The sequence below is a fragment of the Plasmodium gonderi genome (genome assembly GCF_002157705.1).
Source record: "Plasmodium gonderi DNA, contig: Chr12, whole genome shotgun sequence".
Lineage (NCBI taxonomy): Eukaryota > Apicomplexa > Aconoidasida > Haemosporida > Plasmodiidae > Plasmodium > Plasmodium gonderi.
This window is the reverse complement of record NW_021628937.1, coordinates 841,500-860,908: the sequence shown is the minus strand read 5'-3', so window position 1 is coordinate 860,908 and position 19,409 is coordinate 841,500. Positions and strand designations below refer to the sequence as shown.

The 19,409-nt window shown below is 27.9% G+C and overlaps 4 protein-coding genes across 4 annotated transcripts; 2 read left to right on the top strand and 2 right to left on the bottom strand.

The window, feature by feature from the left end:
* Positions 1–294: 294 nt before the first annotated feature.
* On the bottom strand, positions 295–2,478 carry PGO_121600 (Ser/Thr protein phosphatase family protein; the record flags this gene model as incomplete). The annotated part of the gene is made up of 1 exon (XM_028688954.1): positions 295–2,478. One exon carries the CDS (start codon positions 2,476–2,478, stop codon positions 295–297), a length of 2,184 nt encoding a protein of 727 aa, XP_028544755.1.
* Positions 2,479–5,832: 3,354 nt separating this feature from the next.
* On the bottom strand, positions 5,833–7,309 carry PGO_121590 (ras-related protein Rab-11B; the record flags this gene model as incomplete). Its single annotated transcript, XM_028688953.1, has 5 exons — positions 5,833–6,114; positions 6,338–6,559; positions 6,777–6,835; positions 6,994–7,059; positions 7,249–7,309. 5 exons carry the CDS (start codon positions 7,307–7,309, stop codon positions 5,833–5,835), a joined length of 690 nt encoding a protein of 229 aa, XP_028544754.1.
* A 2,923-nt stretch (positions 7,310–10,232) lies between these two features.
* PGO_121580 (mitochondrial pyruvate carrier protein 1) lies at positions 10,233–10,820 on the top strand (the record flags this gene model as incomplete). Its single annotated transcript, XM_028688952.1, has 2 exons — positions 10,233–10,329; positions 10,600–10,820. 2 exons carry the CDS (start codon positions 10,233–10,235, stop codon positions 10,818–10,820), a joined length of 318 nt encoding a protein of 105 aa, XP_028544753.1.
* Positions 10,821–14,428: 3,608 nt separating this feature from the next.
* Positions 14,429–16,626, top strand: PGO_121570 (sodium-dependent phosphate transporter; the record flags this gene model as incomplete). Its single annotated transcript, XM_028688951.1, has 2 exons — positions 14,429–16,289; positions 16,544–16,626. The coding sequence occupies 2 exons, from the start codon at positions 14,429–14,431 to the stop codon at positions 16,624–16,626; spliced, it is 1,944 nt and encodes a 647-aa protein (XP_028544752.1).
* Positions 16,627–19,409: the final 2,783 nt, after the last annotated feature.

The window sequence follows — 19,409 nt, the reverse complement described above, 5'->3', positions numbered from 1 at the left end:
AAAAAGGCAAAGATCATATGAACGATGTATATCTTTGGTGACAAAAAAAAAAAAAAAAAAAAAAAAAAGAAAAAAGAAATATGTAGTTAACGTATAATTTTAAAAAGGATTCTCTATGTGCATATCTTGCGTTGAGGTATTTTTTTTTTTTTTTTTTGTTGTTCTACTTTAATAGAGAACAATTTTCAGAAATTTGTCGTAAGCGTCGTAATAAAAGTTATGTTAATAGGGTTATACTTTCTACTTGTTTATTTGGGTTATCCTGATTGATCAGAAACCAATGCTGTTAACATTTTATGTGGTCTCATTAGTACCTTCGACGCCAGGTACATTTTCAGAATTGGGTATACTCTGCACGTTCGGGTTACTATCCTCATTTTCGCCTATTGGATCATACAGCTTATGCTGATTAAGTTGATTCTTCTGACTTTGCAGATCATACGGATTGTTCTGACTGTGCAGATCATACGGATTGTTCTGACTGTGCAGATCATACGGATTGTTCTGACTGTGCAGATCATATGGATTATGCTGACTGTGCTGCAGATTATACAGATTATGCTTACTGTGCAGGTCATATGGACTATGCTGACTGTGCAGATCATACGGATTATGCTGACTGTGCAGGTCATATGGATTATATTGGTTAAACTGATTATACTGACCATTGTTCTCTACTACACTCATTTCATCCACATGTTCTGCTTCTCCATATTCTCCCACTTCATCATCTTCAACCACCTTTGGTTCTTCCAACGGGAGTCCAGCTTCTATCTTCCTCACCTCCTCTGCAAAAAAGTCCTTTTCAAATTCGTTATATATATTCAGCTCTTGAAAATCGAAACGGTTTAGAAATATCTGTCTTTGCTCCCATAAATGTTTATAACTTGGGTTTTTGTAACCGTGGACACAATAATAATCCTTACCTTTGATTGATATTTTTTCAAGTTTTTTCAATTTTTCATTAATATATTCAAAGTCCTCTTTCGATGGATATTTCAGTTTCTCCAAATTGTAATCCTTGTTATTACTCACTGAAATAAGATGGTGGTTGGCTTTTAAAATGGCTAGCCACTCTTCGTCATAGCATATGTAAAATTGCTTACGCTCCTCGCTGGGGTCCTTGCCTCCATTTGTTTCTCCTCCTGCTTCTGCGTTCCCTTCTTCTGTGTTCCCTTCTTCTGTGTTCCCTGCTTCTACATTTCCTGCTTCTGCTCCTTCCCATTCCTTGTTGTTAAGCTGATCGTTCGATTGTGTTGCACCTTTCTCGTTTAACTTAGGAACAACTTTGCTTCCACGTATGCCATCATCTGGATTCTTGCAATTCTTATCCTTTGCATCTGCCTTGTCTGTATCACCCTTTACATCTACCTTGTCTGTGTCACCCTTTACATCTACCTTGTCTGTGTCACCCTTTACATCTACCTTGTCTGTGTCAGCCTTTGCATCTACCTTATCCGTGTCAGCCTTTGCATCTACCTTATCCGTGTCAGCCTTTGCATCTACCTTGTCTGTGTCAGCCTTTGCATCCTCCTCGGCATCTCTCCGCTGCACATCTTCCACATGCTGCAAAAGTTTCTCATAATCTTCATTGAAAAAAACACTTTTTCCATCTGTGTCGTTATTAGCTGTAGACTTAGGCAAATGGTCAAACCTAAGATATGGTATGTTGTTCCTTTTCTCAATGTTCAAAATTTGGATAAAGTGTTTTCTTGGTTCAGCCTTATCTAATGAAAGAAATCGTGTGTAATTTTTTTTATCATTATGTAAAAAAATAGCTGAATATTTTACATGTAAATGAGAAGAAAACCAAAAATGTGGTTTCAATTTATTTAATAAAAATTCAGTATGTGGATTTCCAAGGGTATTATTGTATACATCTGAATGAAAATGAAATTTTTTCCTCACGAGATCATTTACATCCCCATGTTTTTCAATATTGTTTGGCCAATCATGCGTAATAACTATATCTACTTTTTCTCTTATTAATTTTAATTTTTCAATTTCATACTTTCGAACATGATATGAACTTACTTTACTTATTTCATTATATGGATAATGTTCATAATATTTTTTATAAAAATTATATTTTTTATATATTCCACTAAGGCTGCATATGCGGAAATTATTTATATTATGTATATTTGAGTACCCTAAAAAGTATATATTTGGAGCTACCCATCCACCATAATAAAGTTGTTTTAAAACATTTACAGCTTCATGATTCCCACCTACAAATATAGTTAATACTTTTGCCTTTTTTTTTCCTGTAAAATAATCTCTGAAATCATTTTCTTCTTTTTTGTATTTATTAGGTACATTTAAACACTCATTGTCTATTCCATATCGAACGCATTCGAAATCTCCACAACAGATTAGTAAATCTACCTTGAAATTATTGTCTTTCTCTAGCTTTTCAATTGTTGCATAAATGAATTTCAGCTCACCATGTGTGCACCCAACAACAGCTATAATCATTTTTTTCTTTTTTTTTGGAAAAATATTCCTTTTGTAGGTGATATCGGGGTAAGAGCACCTGTCTTGTTCACGCTTTCGTCTGTTCGTTTGTTTGACTATTTTGTTTGCTCGTTTTTTTGCTACTTCGTTTGCTCATTCGTGCTTTTATGATTTCGTCTGATTCTTTACCCATCCGATTAGCTGCTAATATGTTTATGTACTTGAGTGCACACAGGCTTCTGCGTCGGTTCTAGCTTTTTTGCCTCTTCAAATGAATACCTCCAAAGTGCACTTACGTATACTTATCAAGTGACAAATATGCCACATGCTTTTACATATATATCATGAAAAATATGGAGTAAGAAACGATTATGTAAAGCAGCAAATATAAGAAAAGGTTATGTGTGTGCCCATGGTTATATTAATGCATGTATACAGGGGAATTGAAAAAAAAAAAAAAAAAAAATCAGCACTTATGAATTAAATTCATTCACAAGCAAAAGGAAAAGTAAACTATAACAATTGTATATAATGCTGTATTTATAAAAACATATACATGTAAATGTACCAATACATGTGCAACACATGCATTAGAACAGTGTACTCTAAAAATGAATTGTCTATATATACTTAAAAAAATAGATAAGTATATAATATGTGCACTGTTATATATATATATATATAGGTGACCAAAATTTTGAGAAGCATCTTCTCTTCCTATTACATATGTATATATGCAAGTTTTTTTTTTTTTTTCTTAACCTTCTCAGTTCCAAAATGGGAGTTGAAGTAGGTGCAAAGCTTTGTCTGGTGATCACTATAGTTATATGTGTTATACATGTGTGACGGTTGCCTTTACATTTCCAAACTACCATGTGAAAAGGAAATTGAAAGAAAATCTTTAATAAAAAAATATATAGCAATGTGTCGGTGCAGTTTTTACACAAAACTACGAGTGAAATTATTTAACATTGTTGCTTACTTAACGGTATACCCATATTTAATAAACATTCTGCTTATCTCATTTCATGTTACATCTTGCATAATAGTGAATTGATGAAAAATTGAATGGGTATACCCCACTCACTTAGTGTTATTACAGGATATATGTAAAAACACTCCTTGAGTGACGTATGGTTTTTCTTGTTCAATAGGTGGAATAATTATAACATCCTAAAGTAGCCACAAAATAGTTGCAACGTAAAAAGGAAACAAAAATTGATAAGTTCTAAATGTGATACATACATAAAAATCCATTATATATTCATATGTACATATATCATATTTTAATAAAAAATCAACACGTTCGTTTAATAAGTGTTAAAAAAAAAAAAAAGAAGAAATTCTCATGTAAAAAATTGTGAAGAAAAGGTCGTTTTTTTTTTTTTTTTTTTTTTTTTTTTTTTTTAACGGGCGCGCATATATGCTTAAACTTTTACACTTTGCATAATAAAGCACTACGTGTGAAAGCACAAATAGAACACAGCAAAGTTGTGGACATTAAAAGTAGGCTACTATTTGAGAAAAAAAGAAAAAAAAAAAATATATATATATATATATATATATATATATATATATTTATATGTATGTATGTATTTATTTATGCACGTATTTATGTATGCACGTATTTACGTATGCACGTATGTATGCATGCATGGTCATTTCGTTTTGCCACGTTTTAAGAATTTCTTTTTTACGTAGCACGTGCAGGAAAATTGTGAAAGATCTTAGCGATGAGGCCTAGTCCCGCCTGTGAGAAATAAAAGACATATCCGTGTTGTTTCCTACAAACCATCTTCATTCATATTCAATGGCATATAAAAATGGGAAACTTTTAGTTTGCAAAAGACGAAGGAAGAAGGTTCTAAGTTTTCCTCCGATTTCTCTTTTTCTCTCATTGTTTTTCTCCTACTTAATCCTACTTCTACTCGAGGAACATTTCAACTCAGTTGTATCGGTTTCACAAAAAATTATATACATGAGGCAAACATAGTTCTCTGTATTTTTCTTATAATAAGCAAATATGCATTTTACAAATGGATAAATTATGCACCAAATAATGATGGATTGGATATCCATTTTCATCCAATTTTTGTTGAAACTTGTGCTTCATATGGAATCTAAATTTTTTTTTTTTTTTTTAACACAGCTCTTTTTTCTTATTTAACACATTGATTTTTCTTTTTCCTTTTTTTAAAACACCGTTTTTTTTTTTCTTTTCTTCCTTTATTAGTGCTGTTTTTTTTTTTTTTTTTTTTTTTTTTTTTTTCATGCACATTTGGAAGACATAACTTTTTATGCTCCAAGGGAGGTAAGGGAAACAGAATATTGCCAATTCACTCTTCTATTTGTCAATTCCCATTTGTGTCTTCATGATAGAAAAAAATATCAGCCACATGTTTTCGAATTAGGAGGTATAAAGCGGCAAAATGAAAAATAAAAAAATAAAAAAAATAAAAAAGTAACAAAATAGTTTGGAAAGAAAAATAAAGAGATAAATGCATAAAAATATGAAAGTATGATTAGGTTATAAGGAATATTGAAATAAAAACTTTAGAAAAATACATGAATAGATATTAAAAAAAAAAAAAAAAAAAAAAAAAAAAAAAAAAAAAAAAAAAAAAAGAAAAAAAAAAATTATTTTAATAAAAAAAAAAAAAAAAAAAAAAAAAATAATATAAAAACTTTTTAGGTATTAAAAAATTTTATTTTATTTTTAACAAAAAAGAAGAGTAAAATTGATGTATTTGAGCACGGCGGAAAAAATCAATTAAAGTTAAATAGATATGGGCACAAAAATATGAAAGTATGATTAGGTTATAAGGAATATTGAAATAAAAACTTTAAAAAAATACATTAATAGATATTTAAAAAAAAAAAAAAAAAAAAAAAAAAAAAAGCAGCAAGAAGCTTATAGGTATCAAAAAGTATTATTTTAGTTATGACAAAAAAATAAGTAAATATGATAATGTTATTTCACAAAGGGATTATATAACATGATTGCATAAAACGAATGCATTAGGTAAATGCATTGCTATGAGAATACGTATTGTTATACAACAAATGTGGAAATTAAAAAAAAAAAAAAAAAAAACGCATTCACAATAATGTATATATATAACAACTTTAACGATTATATTAGACAAATGCTAAAAAGGCAAAAAAAAAAAAAAAAAAATTACTATCATATTAAATGTGACGTGATAAAAACTGTTATGATCACGTTTTTTTTTTTTTTTTCAAAAGAAAAACAATTAATTGTTGCTTAACGGCACACGCGGATTGGGAGAAAATTTTCCAAAATGGTTACTTCAATTGTATGCTCAAGAAAAGGTACCTTTTTTTTTTTTTTTTTTTTTTTTTTTTCTGTTCATATTAACAACACGTAGGCCTGTTTCTGTGTTCTGATTCATCACCATTATCATTTAAATCATTTAACTTTATTATACTTTTCGCCTTCGTTAACTGAATAGCACTTTCGCAAGTGGCACTACTACGAGTGCTAAAAGTTCCGTTGTTATTTTTCATTCTGTTGTTATATATCTCTTGCAACAAATTTTCGAATACATGTTTTACATTCAACTTGGACACAGCAGAAGCTTCTGCAAAAAATAAATCGTTATCCCTGGCAAAGCTTGCTCCTTGTTCATATGTTACCTGCATTTTAAGAAAAATATATATGTGAGGAGTTGTTCTGTTCGCTCTATGCCTCAGGGAGTGTATTGTTTCAGAGTATGTGGACATTACAAAATAAAATGAAAAAGAGTTAATGCTACAAATCAGAGTATCACACAAATAGGGTATGCAAAAAGTCGCAATATAAGCATATGCAGACGCACACGCACACTCGCGTGTACAAATAATCAAACAGATATCTCACCTTTCTCCTACTTTCATCTTGATCTACCAGATCAACCTTGTTCCCCACTAACATAATGACAATGTCTTTGTCAGCATTCTGACGAATCTCTTCTAGCCATTTAGAAATACTAAGAAACGTTTTTCTCTTTGTTACGTCGTATACTAATATGGCTCCTGCACTTCTCCTGTAATGAGCGCTCGTTATGCTTCTATACCTTTCTTGTCCTGCCGTGTCCCATATCTGTAAATTTTCGTGTACACAGGGAATAAGATGATTGAAAAAAAAAAGGGAAAAAAGGGAAAAAATAAGTTTACATATGCAAAGATACATACAAGTGCATGTATATATATATATATATATATATATATATATATATCTTGGTAAGTTTTCCCATCCATCCCCATAGTCATCCATTGTGAATAAAATACAAAACTTTATAATTTTTTCATTATATTACCTGTGCCTTCACCGTTCCACCTACGGCCAATGGAATAGTTCTTGTGGCAAATTCGACACCTATAATAGGGATAAAATAAATTACAAAAAAAAAAAAAAAAAAAGTAAATAAAATAATAAAAATAAATTAGCTTACCTCATGTAAAAGAAGGTGATAATATATGATGCAAACATTGTCTCCAATTTGGCTTTAATAATTTATTTCTTATCCATTTTACCAATTGTCGCCTTTGCAACACTGGGAAGAGATCCCCTTATATATCTCGATAATAAATGAGTTTTGCCTGCACAGTCAGAAAATAATACCCAATTTGTTCGCAAATTTGAAGCAGTATATTGATAGGAAAAAATCACAATTGTGCAATTGCAAAGTTGGAGGAGTAGTATGAACACGATGTTTTACATGAGTGCAGCAAATGAAAAATTTTGTTGCTGCTTTGCTTTGTTCTGTTTTGCTCTGTTTTTGAATTTACCCACAGTTGCATCCCCAACTAAAATTATCTTATAAAGATGATCATATTCTTCGTTAGACATTTTTCTGCGAGTTGGAGGGTTATGCACAAAGAAAAAAAAAAAAAAAAAAAAAAAAAAAAAAACTTGTCTACATATTTATGCATAAAAATAAGTTCAGTGGTTACTCCTGCTATGTAATAATGTATGTATATATATATATATATATATATATTTTTCTTACACTTTTTTGACATGTGAAATGGACGTTATGTGGATGATTTGGAGGTTAGCTAACAAATATGCGAACAGTTGTAGGTATGTGCTGATTTATGTTAAGGTGACTTACCTGATGTAGTAAAAATAAAGGATGCTTCAGAAAGTCCCTATGAATTTTTGCAGTGTTCTTCTTAAAAAATAATACAAAAAAATGCTATGTTGGCACTGTGCTAACAAGATCAAAAATAGGATTAATAAAAATGTGACATGCGTATGCACGTATTCACGCATGTATGTAAATAAGTATCCGCGAATTTCCCAGTTTCTCACATTGTGTACTATTGCGTTTTTCGTAGCAAAAATTATGTGATATTATTTTAATTATCCTCAAATCAATTTAATTATTAAGTGGAAAAGGAAAAAAAAAAAAAAGGCACAATTTTTTCATTGGATGCATATAAACAAAATAAAAAAAAAAAAAAACACACACACATACATTCGTGTATATATATAAAACACATATATACACATTTAGCAAAGTTTTCATTTTAACGCTTTGCTTTACGGCTTTTTAAAGGAAAAAAATAAAATATTAATATTTCCCTAGGATTACGTTGGCGTTAGTTCATTATTTATTTATTTTTTTTTTTAAATGTGTAATATTCTCATAGATAGAAAAGGACAAATTGTAATTCGAAAATCTTATCAAGGTGGGAAAAAAAAAAAAGAAAAAGAAATTAACATAAACGGCAAAAATGTGGGAAAATCAGGAACGCAAAAAAAATAAAAATTAGATAAAATTGTAAAAATAAAAAGTTGTTATTTATAAAAATAGAAAAAAAAAACACTACTAGTACTAGTCCCATTAAATGAACAAATAAGTAAATCTTATGTAAAATATGAAAATAGGAAAACGGTTATGGATTTATATCATGAGAAAAAAAATAATTTGTAAACCTTTCGCATTTTTCTCAACTCATTTATCTTATTTCGCGTGGATCTTTTTTTTTTTTTTTTTTTCTTTTTCACAATTATGTGCACACTTATAAATACTATGTAAATTTTGACCATCTTATTTTTAATTTATTTTTTTTTATCTCATGTCGTCTTACCCTCATCTCCAACATTTCTTTTACATTTTTCTTTTATTTTATGAAATGAACTTATTTAAGTTATTTTAAAGAAAAAAAAATAAATAAAAACAATATATATATGGATAAAACAAAAGAAACACATTCTTACACCTAGAGAAGGAAGTAAACATTTTCGTCATGCCTGCGTATATATACACATATAGTTTTCTTTTCATATTCCCTTTCACACAATTTTGTATCCACAAGTTTTACAACACAATTCTTAGTCACATTATTTTTCCATCTGTAGCGAGAGACACTTTTTACGCGTCTTATACATTTGCGGAACTACAAAAAAAAGTTACTATATCTAGCCATTATCATTTTTTTTTTTTTATTTAAATGGATCTTACATGAAAAACGACGAAGCCATACACTAAAGCGTACATTTGACCATGCAAATTTTGGATTTTTTTTAATGATAAGCACCATGGCGAAATTATGTATGTATATATTCGAATGTGTAATTATGTGTTTTCTTATTTTTCCCTTTTCCCTTGATTTAATGGCTACATTGGCTAAAGGTAACTAAATATGAATCCACTGGAAATACTGATTTGTCCCTGTTATCCCCAGACAATTTATAATTTTTGCGTGGACACTTCCTATTTTTTTTTTTTTTTTTTTTCTATAATCCAAGCCGTTCATAATTATGGGGTTGTAAATTCGCTTCTACAAAAAGTAGTCATAAATATCACCCACTAAGTATGGGGAAAAAAAAAAAAAAAAACCTAAAACATAACTTAAAGTAAAAATGGAAAGTCTAAGTAAAGCAAAATAATGTACAATGAATGAATTTCCATCCATCAACACACAATTTTTATCCAATCATGTTTGTTTCTTCCTTGCTGTAACGTATAAGTCCAAATAAATAAAGCTACGTTTGGCCATTTTCAAGAAGAAATAAAATAAAAAAAAAAAAAAAAAACATGCCAAAATGTTAATCTATTTTGATGGAAAATCTCTTACACAAAAAAGTATTCTTTTTTTTTTTTTTTTCTTTTTTTTCCCTTTACCTCAGAAGGTTTTCTCTTCCTTTTTGAAAATATACTTGTTCATTTCAAATCGTATATTCTGTTCTTTCCAAGGAGTGCACTTTACACTCTTCAAAGTGTGCATTTTTTTTTATTTATAAGTGCTCATCGCGAATATTACATTCCCCCAAATGAACGTTATAATTTTTTACTTCTTTTTATATTTATTATTTTACTTATTTGTTTACTTATTTGTATACTTATTTGTATACTTATTTGTTTATTTATTTGTTTATTTATTTGTTTACTTATTTATTATTTTTTATTCCTTTGTGTGATCATTTTTAATTACTGCTTAGGAAATGATAGCAATGTTTACACTTTAAGAAAATGTATCCATGTGTGAAAACGCAAAAACGAAGAAGATCACATATCCGTATTCATACAAATTAAAAAGCCTATTTTAGTAGACATAAAAATATTTATTCACCACCTCTAAAAAAAAAAAAAAAAAAAATCTGTATTATTGCCTACATAATCCATTCGAACTATAAGTTAGGACACGCATGTTTCCTACCTTTAAAATTGCTTCCAGGTTTAACTAATTATCATGTGAACACATACTGTATATAAATACAAAGATATTTATGCTCACAAACTTTATAAACATTATAATTCATCATGTCAAACATAAAATCAGTTTTTCAAAATGTTAAAAAGAATGCGTTCAGCATTATGTTTTGGGCTCCCTTAGCCAACTGGGGTTTTGTTCTTGCAGGTATATTTTTTTTTTTTTTTTACGCATATCATCTCATCCCTACATTCTTATCAAACAATTAGCTTTGTTATTTTTATACCCATTTAGCGCTATTTTAAAATGTTTATTTTACATTAAAGTATACCATCAGAGCAAAATACGTTTTCCTATAAAAATGTGCACTTGTTTCTACATGCACAATTAAGTGGGAATGTAATTATGCACACCTATATCATGTTGAAAGTTCATCTTTTTTTTTTTTTTTTTTTTTTTTCTTTTTTTTAACCAAAGGTTGTAACGATTTGAAGAAATTACCCATGTTTGTTTCAGAGAAAATGACAGCTGTTCTAGCCATCTACAGTATTTTATTTATGAGATATTCCCTTGCAATTAAGCCAAAAAATTATTTGCTTTTTTCCTGTCATGCAACAAATACGGTAGTTCAGAGCATCCTCCTCTTTCGTAAATTAAAATATGAGTCAGAGAATAAGAAACTGATGGAACCTGCCTAATATAGGGAACTGTGCAAAGCGGGACAATGTTGTGTAACGTTCTTTCATAGGTGCAAACTGTGCAACACATAAATAATTTGAAGCATGTGCTCATATAAATAAAAAATGCTTGTGTGCACGTTGAACGGAAGAACGCGTAAACAAATCTATTTATATTTATAACAATTCCATTGACATAGCATTGTTACTATAGCATTGTTACTATAGCATTGTTACTAGCATTGTTACTAGCATTGTTACTAGCATTGTTACTAGCATTGTTACTAGCATTGGTATTAGCATTGATGTTATAATTTTTTTTTTTTTTTCTCAAATTGAGGAGAAGCTATAATGCTTTGCATAACTCCTTTCATGAGTAGAAGAATAAAAAAAAAAAAAAATTAAAAAAAAAATTGAAAAGAAAAAGGAAAGTTCATCATGTAAATAATCAAACAGAAGAAGAACAAATTAGGATTGTACAATGAACAACCAAAGAACCAAACAATCTACCCCTCTCCCTCTCTTTAATGTGACAAAAATTTTCTCCTTTTTTTATGCATAAAAATTGCTCTTTCCGAAACGTATATACCCAGTTAGTGAAGTTGCCATAAAGGGCTGAAATCAACACACACATGCGACACATGAAGGCATATATCTTAACCTTTACAAAACGGAATTTATTCCTCCGAATATAAATATAAATAAATATATATATATATATATATATATATATATATATATATAGATAGATAGATAGATAGATAGATAGATAGATAGAGATATATTTATACATTCATATAGTTGTAATATTTACACATGTGTTACATACTTTGCGTGATATATAAAATATGTGCATAAGTGAGAAATATTTAAACATAGCGGCCTTAAAGTTTTTAGGTTCCCTTCGATAAAAAAAATATATTTATATATTGTGAATATTAAGCCTTTTTTTTTTTTTTTTTCTGTAACCCACAATAAAGACTATATATATCTGTATATTGTATATTATGTAATTATATATCTAACACGGTTGAAATTTTGTTGAGAATTGCTAAATTCCGTTAAATATATGTACAAAATAACCCTTTAAAATGAATTAAAATATGATAAATAAAAAAATTCTTAAAATATTGTTATTGAGTCTATTATAAACAATTATGTGATAAAATATAAAAAGGCAACATGAAAAAAAAAAAAATAAAATAATAAAATAAAACACATGCATTGGTGGGATATGTGGTGTGCTGTACCCCATGTGCTCTCCTCCCATCATATATGATAGCTGAGGATTAGCGCAAACATAAATGACATAGTAAATAAATCATATCTATAATATACATAAATATACATATAAATATACGTACAAATATACCTAAACATGTAACATTTTTGATCGTGTTCTTTTTTATACACTTGTATAACACATACCTAACAATAATCCTTCTTCCATTTATATTCAAAACATTCTAAATAGTGTATTGCGAGAATTTTTTTTTTTTTTTTTTTTTTTTTTTTTTTTTAATATTCAAAAACATCACATGTAACGCAAATAGTTTCAAAAAAAAAAAAAAGAAAAAAAAAAAAAAAAAAAAAAAGTTAAAAAAAGCGCACATAAAAGCGTCAATAGAGCCAAAGCTCCAAAAAGCCACACAAACTGTAAGAAGATTATGTTTATAAGTATTATATATATATATATATATACATATATACGTATATACCGTATATTTATACATTTGAGTGAAAAAACAAAAGAGCAAAATTCACCAACAAAAAATTCCCGTGTACAAAAAGTTTATGTATATATGTAAAATAAAAGATTTATGAAATTTAATTTTTTTTTTCAAATTTTAAGTCAAAATGTACACAAAACAATTCACATTTTACATACATATATATAAATATATATATGTATAAATATATATATGTATAAATATATATATATATATATATATATAACACATGTTTATTTATAAAAACAGGCACATATTTATTTGTATATATATATGCGCTTTATTAGCACATTTTTTTTTTTTTAACAATAAGTCTGCCTTGAATCATAAGTTAAAAAATATAATAAAATAAAAATATATCAAATAATTCTTTTTTGGTCAAATATGTAAGTGAAAAAGGAAAGGGACTTAAAATTCAGCACATAGATATATATATATATATATATATATATTACGTTACATACGTACGTGATATATACGTTTACATATGAGATGTACTTAATGAAACACATTTGTATAAACTACCGTTACGTCTATGGGAAGTAAAAATGTATTTATTTATATATATGTATAATGTATTTATTTATATATGTGTATAATGTATTTATTTATATATGTGTATAGTGTATTTATTTATATATGTGTATAATGTATTTATTTATATATGTGTATAATGTATTTATTTATATATGTGTATAATGTATTTATTTATATATGTGTATAATCTATATACACGATTTTTAATTTCCTTTTATGCACAGGTTTACACAATTATGTATATATACATTTCTTATAAACATAACATATGTATATGTAATCTGTCTGTGTGACCAACTTAACAATTACATGATTAAACGTTGTAGTGTAGTTCTAATGATTTAAAGAAATATAGGAACAAATGGGACATAGTCCCCAAGCATAATTTCATTTGTTCTTTTTTTGAAAACAACTTAAACATTTTTTTTTTTTTTTTCACAAAAAAACGCGATTGTTATGTTTTATATTCTTCATGTCTTGTAATATATAGATATAGTATAAAATTTTTTGTAATTTTTTTTTTTTTAATTTTTCTGTAGGTGGTAAGAATTAAAACCAAGGATTAAAACGAATTGCAAAAAATAAGAAAAGTCAATAATATACATAATAGAATAATTTTTTAAAAGCTAACAGCTAAACCGATTTGAAACATATGCCATAATTATGCACATGCGCATAGACATACACGAAAAGACGAACTAGTATATATATATATGTATATATTAGAGAGTGAATTTCTTTGCAAGATTAAATCTAATTGAATATAATTAAATTAAGATTAAAGGATTTTAGATATAGCACTCTTTTTTTTTTTTTTTTCGCTTTTTCCTTTTTTTCGTTTTCTCATTTTTTCATTTTTTTTTTGTTTTTTCATTTTCCCACCAAGCCAATAAAAACCAAGTGGAATATATAGTGTATTGCTAAAATAGGAGAACGTTTATATATGTAACATAATTGCACCTATACTACAGAACAGTTAAAGCAAGAATTAGAAGAGTAGTTTACTTGCAAAAAGGGTGCGTGATAATTTCCCCATAATTAAAAAAAAAAAAAAAAAAAAAAAAACCTTTTGTTACTTTAAGTAAGTTTAAAGCGAAAAATACGAGACATATAAATGAGAAGTATATATGAGAAAAGTTTGAGTGGGAGAAAAAAAAAAAATTCTTCAAAATTGGTGCTCACCTTTATAAGATATATTTTTATTCCACCTGTGTGCAATTATGTGTGCAATTATGTGTGCAATTTTTGTTTTATTTTTTCTGATTTACACGACATACGCTTTCACGCCTTCACGTTTTTCCCTCTCTTCCCGCGTTTTTCTCAGAGTAGGTAATAAAAAAGCACAATAGTTCACAAAGTCAAATGGTAACAACTCCTGACATGTTATGGTTGGTCATCGCGAGTGGTGTAGCATGTTTTTTTATGGCATTTGTAACAGGAGCAAATGATATAGCAAACACGTTTAGCACATCCATTGGATCCAAAGCTTTAAGCATTAAGAAAGCTTTAATTATTGCCTTTTTTTTTGAGGCATTAGGGGCTTCCTTACTGGGTGGCACAGTTACTGATTCTATACGTTCAAAAATAATAAACTTTGAAGCATTTTATGATGCTCCAGAATTTTTAATGCTAGGAATGTTTTGCGCCCTTATGGGTGCAACCATGTGGCTAGCAATAGCCACATGCTTAGGATTACCTGTATCGACAACACACAGTATAATTGGAGCATTATTGGGTTTTGGATTAGCTGCAGGTCATACCAAATCAATTAAATGGGAAAAAATTCACAGTATAGTTATATCATGGTTTGCTGCACCTGTGTTGGCTGGAAGTTCTTCAGCAATAGCTTTTACCATACTACGTCATTTAATTTTGAGAAAAAAAAATTCTTTTCAGATAATAAAAAAAACATATTGGTTTTTAATATTCTTGATAACGTTGCCATTTAGTGTATTTTTAGTATTTCAAAATCCAATCGTGTTAAATATTGAATGCAAAATGAAGAAGGGAAATACTGTAGTTACAACTTCACCTTGTTATGTTCAGGATTGGAGTGTTGCGAATTCTTATTATGCTTCCCTTATATGTATAATATTATCATCCTTTTTGACATGTATAGGATCTGTAATTATATATTTTGTATATAACAAAAGATTAAATGATTATAACTTTAAGAAAAAATTATTTGGTGATGACATGATGAACGATTTGGAAAAAAGTGGAATGGACAAGAAAAATAATAGTAATAATAACGCTATATGTAATGTAAATAATAGTAGTCTAAACTCAGTTGCTTCTAACGAAACCCAAGTTACTCAACCTAAGGTACCTTTATCAGGTCAAAAACAACAAACCAAGGTTGTAGGATCATCGTTAGCACCATGTGAAGAAAAGCATATTGAAAAAAAAAAAATTCCAGAAGAATATGAAGATGAGGAGGAACAGAATTATCAAACCATAATAAACATGAAAAATGTGCAGGAAACAAATAATGATATAAAAATTAATAAGTGTTGTAAGATAGTAGGGAGGAGAAATTGTAACACTGATAACGATAGCAATAATAACATAGCCCAAACAGTGATTGAAAATTTTGATCATCAAACAGAAATTGTTTTTTCATCTCTTCAAATTATTAGTGCAATTTTAGGTGTAGTAGCTCAAAGCGCAAATGATACAGCCAATGCTATTGGACCTTTTGCTGCAGTATTTAATACTTATAATAATGGAATTAAAGAGAAATTAAAAGTACAATGGTATATACTTCTCTTTGGAGGTTTATCCATGTCTCTTGGTTTATCAATATTAGGGTATAGAGTTATTAAAACTGTAGGTATGAAATTAATTAAAATTACTCCATCAAGAGGTTTTACCATAGAACTTATATCAGGATTGGTTGTTTTGTTTTTTAGTATTTGTGGTATACCATTGAGTTCTACGCATTGTGCAGTGTCAAGTGTTATTGGGCTAGGATTAGTAGAGGCAAAAATATCAAATGAAATTGATGATGTTAATAATAGTAATAACAATAACAATAACTGTTGTAATAGGAAAGTCACCAGATTATTGGAAAATGGAAAATCCCAACCAGAGAAAGATACAAATTTGCCACTAAAGAAGAAAAATTTGTTTTGTCCCTTTTCATTTTTGAACACCTCATGCGTAAATCTGAAACTTTTTAGGACCATTTTCCTATCTTGGATAATAACAGTGTCCTTTTCCGGTAATATTTTTACACAAAATAAGTGCACATATGCATTATATATATATCGTGTTTTTATATCCCGAGTGACGTTTTGTGATATGTTTTGAGAAATATATTCTTTTTGCAATTTTTGTTTTTGCTTGCAATAAACATTCACAATAAAATTCTTTATTGCTAACTAAATTTACATTTGTACAAATATACACATTTAACTTTTTTTTTTTTTTTTTTTTTTTTTTTTATGCCTACCCGCATTCCCTGATTCCTTTCAGCAACTGTAACTGCAGGAATATTTTCATTTGCAGCTTATAGTCCGTCATATTTTGTAAAGACACCAGTAGTAGTTCCGGTTTAAGCCCGTCTTTTTTTTCCCAAACACCTTTTTTCAATTTCTGTATCTTTTTACCCTAAAACTCTTAATCCGTGTACTTTATCCTCATCTTTATCATTATCTTAATCCGTACCTTTTTATCCTTGCCCCTATCCTTTTATCACTTATCACGTATCACTTTCCATTTACCTTTTATCTTTTATCTTTTTTTTTTTTTTTTTTTTTAATAAATAAAACAGCCTCTCCCTTTATGAATGCAACTAACTTTGCATGTATTATTTATTCAGTACTACTTTAAATTATATTTTTATATATCTCTCATGTTGTAATGTATATATATATATGTGACCATTGGGTGTTTTTTTTTTTTTTTTTGCATACATGTGCATATATTTATAAATATATTATGTGTGTAGATTTATGTTTATATAAATAAAGAATCTCTTATATTTTACCCTTTTTTTTTTTTTTTTTTTTTTTTTTAATCCTTTTTAATTAAATTTTTTTTTTTTTTTTTTTTTTTTTTTTTTTTTTTTTTTTTTTTTCCCATTTTTTTTATTTTTTTTTTTTTTTTATATTTTTTTTTTTTTTTTTTTTTTTTTTTTTTTTTTTTAATATTTTTTTTTTTTTTTTTTTTTTTTTTTTTTTTTTTTTTTTTTTATTCATTTTTATTTAAATTTTTTTTTTTTTTTTTTTTTTTTTTTTTTTTTTTTTAATATTCATTCCCGAATTTATTCAACGTTTCTGTATACGCACAATATTTTAATTAACGAAAAAATTTTCTCAGTATATGTATGTGTGAAACATATGTGGTACTGTACATGACTTATATATATAACTTCATATTTTACACAAGTACACATTTGAATCGTTTATTTCATCAACGTGTATTTAGGTATATATAATGTATTTATCTGTATTATTCATGAAAGCTGAGAGAGACAAATCACCATTCATTTATTTTCCAAATTATCCTGCAGTTGTATACATATTGATATTTCTAAAACACCAGCCAAAGCAAAAAAGCTGCATACACGCATAGCATATTCGTAACATAAATTCCATATTCATCACATTCATTGCACATACTTACGCTTATCCCCATAGAAGAAGAATTCATGTATCAGCAAAAAGGAAGCATGACAAACCCACGTCACATACTTTTCACGTTATTGCAACACTACATTTTCAGCCGTGTTTATTTTTGAAAGCTTTTTTACTTTAGAAACGCATAGAGAGAATTTGTTTATTTAATTATTGCATATTTTAACTGCATACATACATCCATATATGCATGTTACTTCAGAAACAAATGCACTTTATGTTACATGGTTTAATTTTGTATACTTAATTAAAAACACCTATTCATGATTGGTTAGAGAGAGGAGGAATTTAAAATAATTTTTTCTTTTCTTTTTTTTTCGCTATTTACGAAATTCCCCCATTTTAAGAATTTTCAAATGTATCAATATAATTACAAGTGTGTATGATATGCAAAAGATGTTTTCCTATATATGCATATGTTAATGCGTATGCTAATGTGCATATGCTCATGCGTCTATTCATGCGCATATTTGAGTATAATATGCTCTCCTGAACATCTGGGTGCTGGTATGAAATGTGTACATTTGTTCCTTTATGTACTCCGTATACTTTTGTGCATGCTTATGTTCTTTTAACGCTACGTATATATGAATAAACCCTATTTACCGGTGTTTTTTTTTTTTTTTTTTTTTTTTTTTATATATTCCATCATTTTTTTCAAGCATGTATATATATACATATGTACATATATGCACATATACACATGCGCAAGTACAAAAAGATATATGTACACACCCAAAAAAAAATTGAAACTGCTTTTAAACGACTGCATAAAAATATGACTGAAAGAATTTTTTTTTTTTTTTTTTTTTTAAATAGCAATAAAAATAATTTTAGCTAGCTGTTTGCATAAAAAAATTTCGTAAATATTTACAACATATATTGTATATGTGAATATACATACGTACATAAGTTAGCAGATGGTCTGCTATTTTGTTACATTTCTCTTTGTGATCAGCGTAAAGCACTTTTCAAAAATTGTTCATTTATTTACATACTAATTGGAGTTGCAAGCAACTGCCATAACAAAATATATATATATCTATCTATATGCACAGCATTTCAGCTAGCTAAAATTTGGGTACTATAAAATTTTCCGTCCTTTTGTGAACTTATATAATACCTATATATGGTAAAAATTTACGACATCATGTGTAAACAATATTTACATACCAAGCTACTGTTGAACATTAGTTCCTTAAGTAAAAGGAACTGTCTATGGAAAATTCTTTTTATAAGAATTCAATTGTATGCATATTAAAAAAAGGAGACAATTTTATGCTCTATTGGTTACCATTTTTTTATAAAAAAGTTTTATGCAGATATAAAAATGGGCATGTGGGTAATGATTGTGAAAAAAATATATAACAAATATGAAGACTGAAACTTTATCGTAAACTTAAATTCCTTTTTGTCTTTTTTGATGAAACATTAAAGGGTTGCACAAAACTAATTATGTAGAAGAATCCTCTATCTTAAGGGAAAAAAGGTTAAAAAAAAAAAGGAAAATAAATAAACAAGTGTACAGTTTCGCATTTTTAAGAGAAAAATAATTTTTTGGTTTCTCACATGAAAAATAAAATTAGCATTTCCTACAAATTGGTTCATACCGTTATAAAATTATACACATCTTCCCTTTTATTGAATTTTTGACTTTTTTTTTTTTTTTTTTTTTGCATTTGAACGAAAATCACCAGAATATA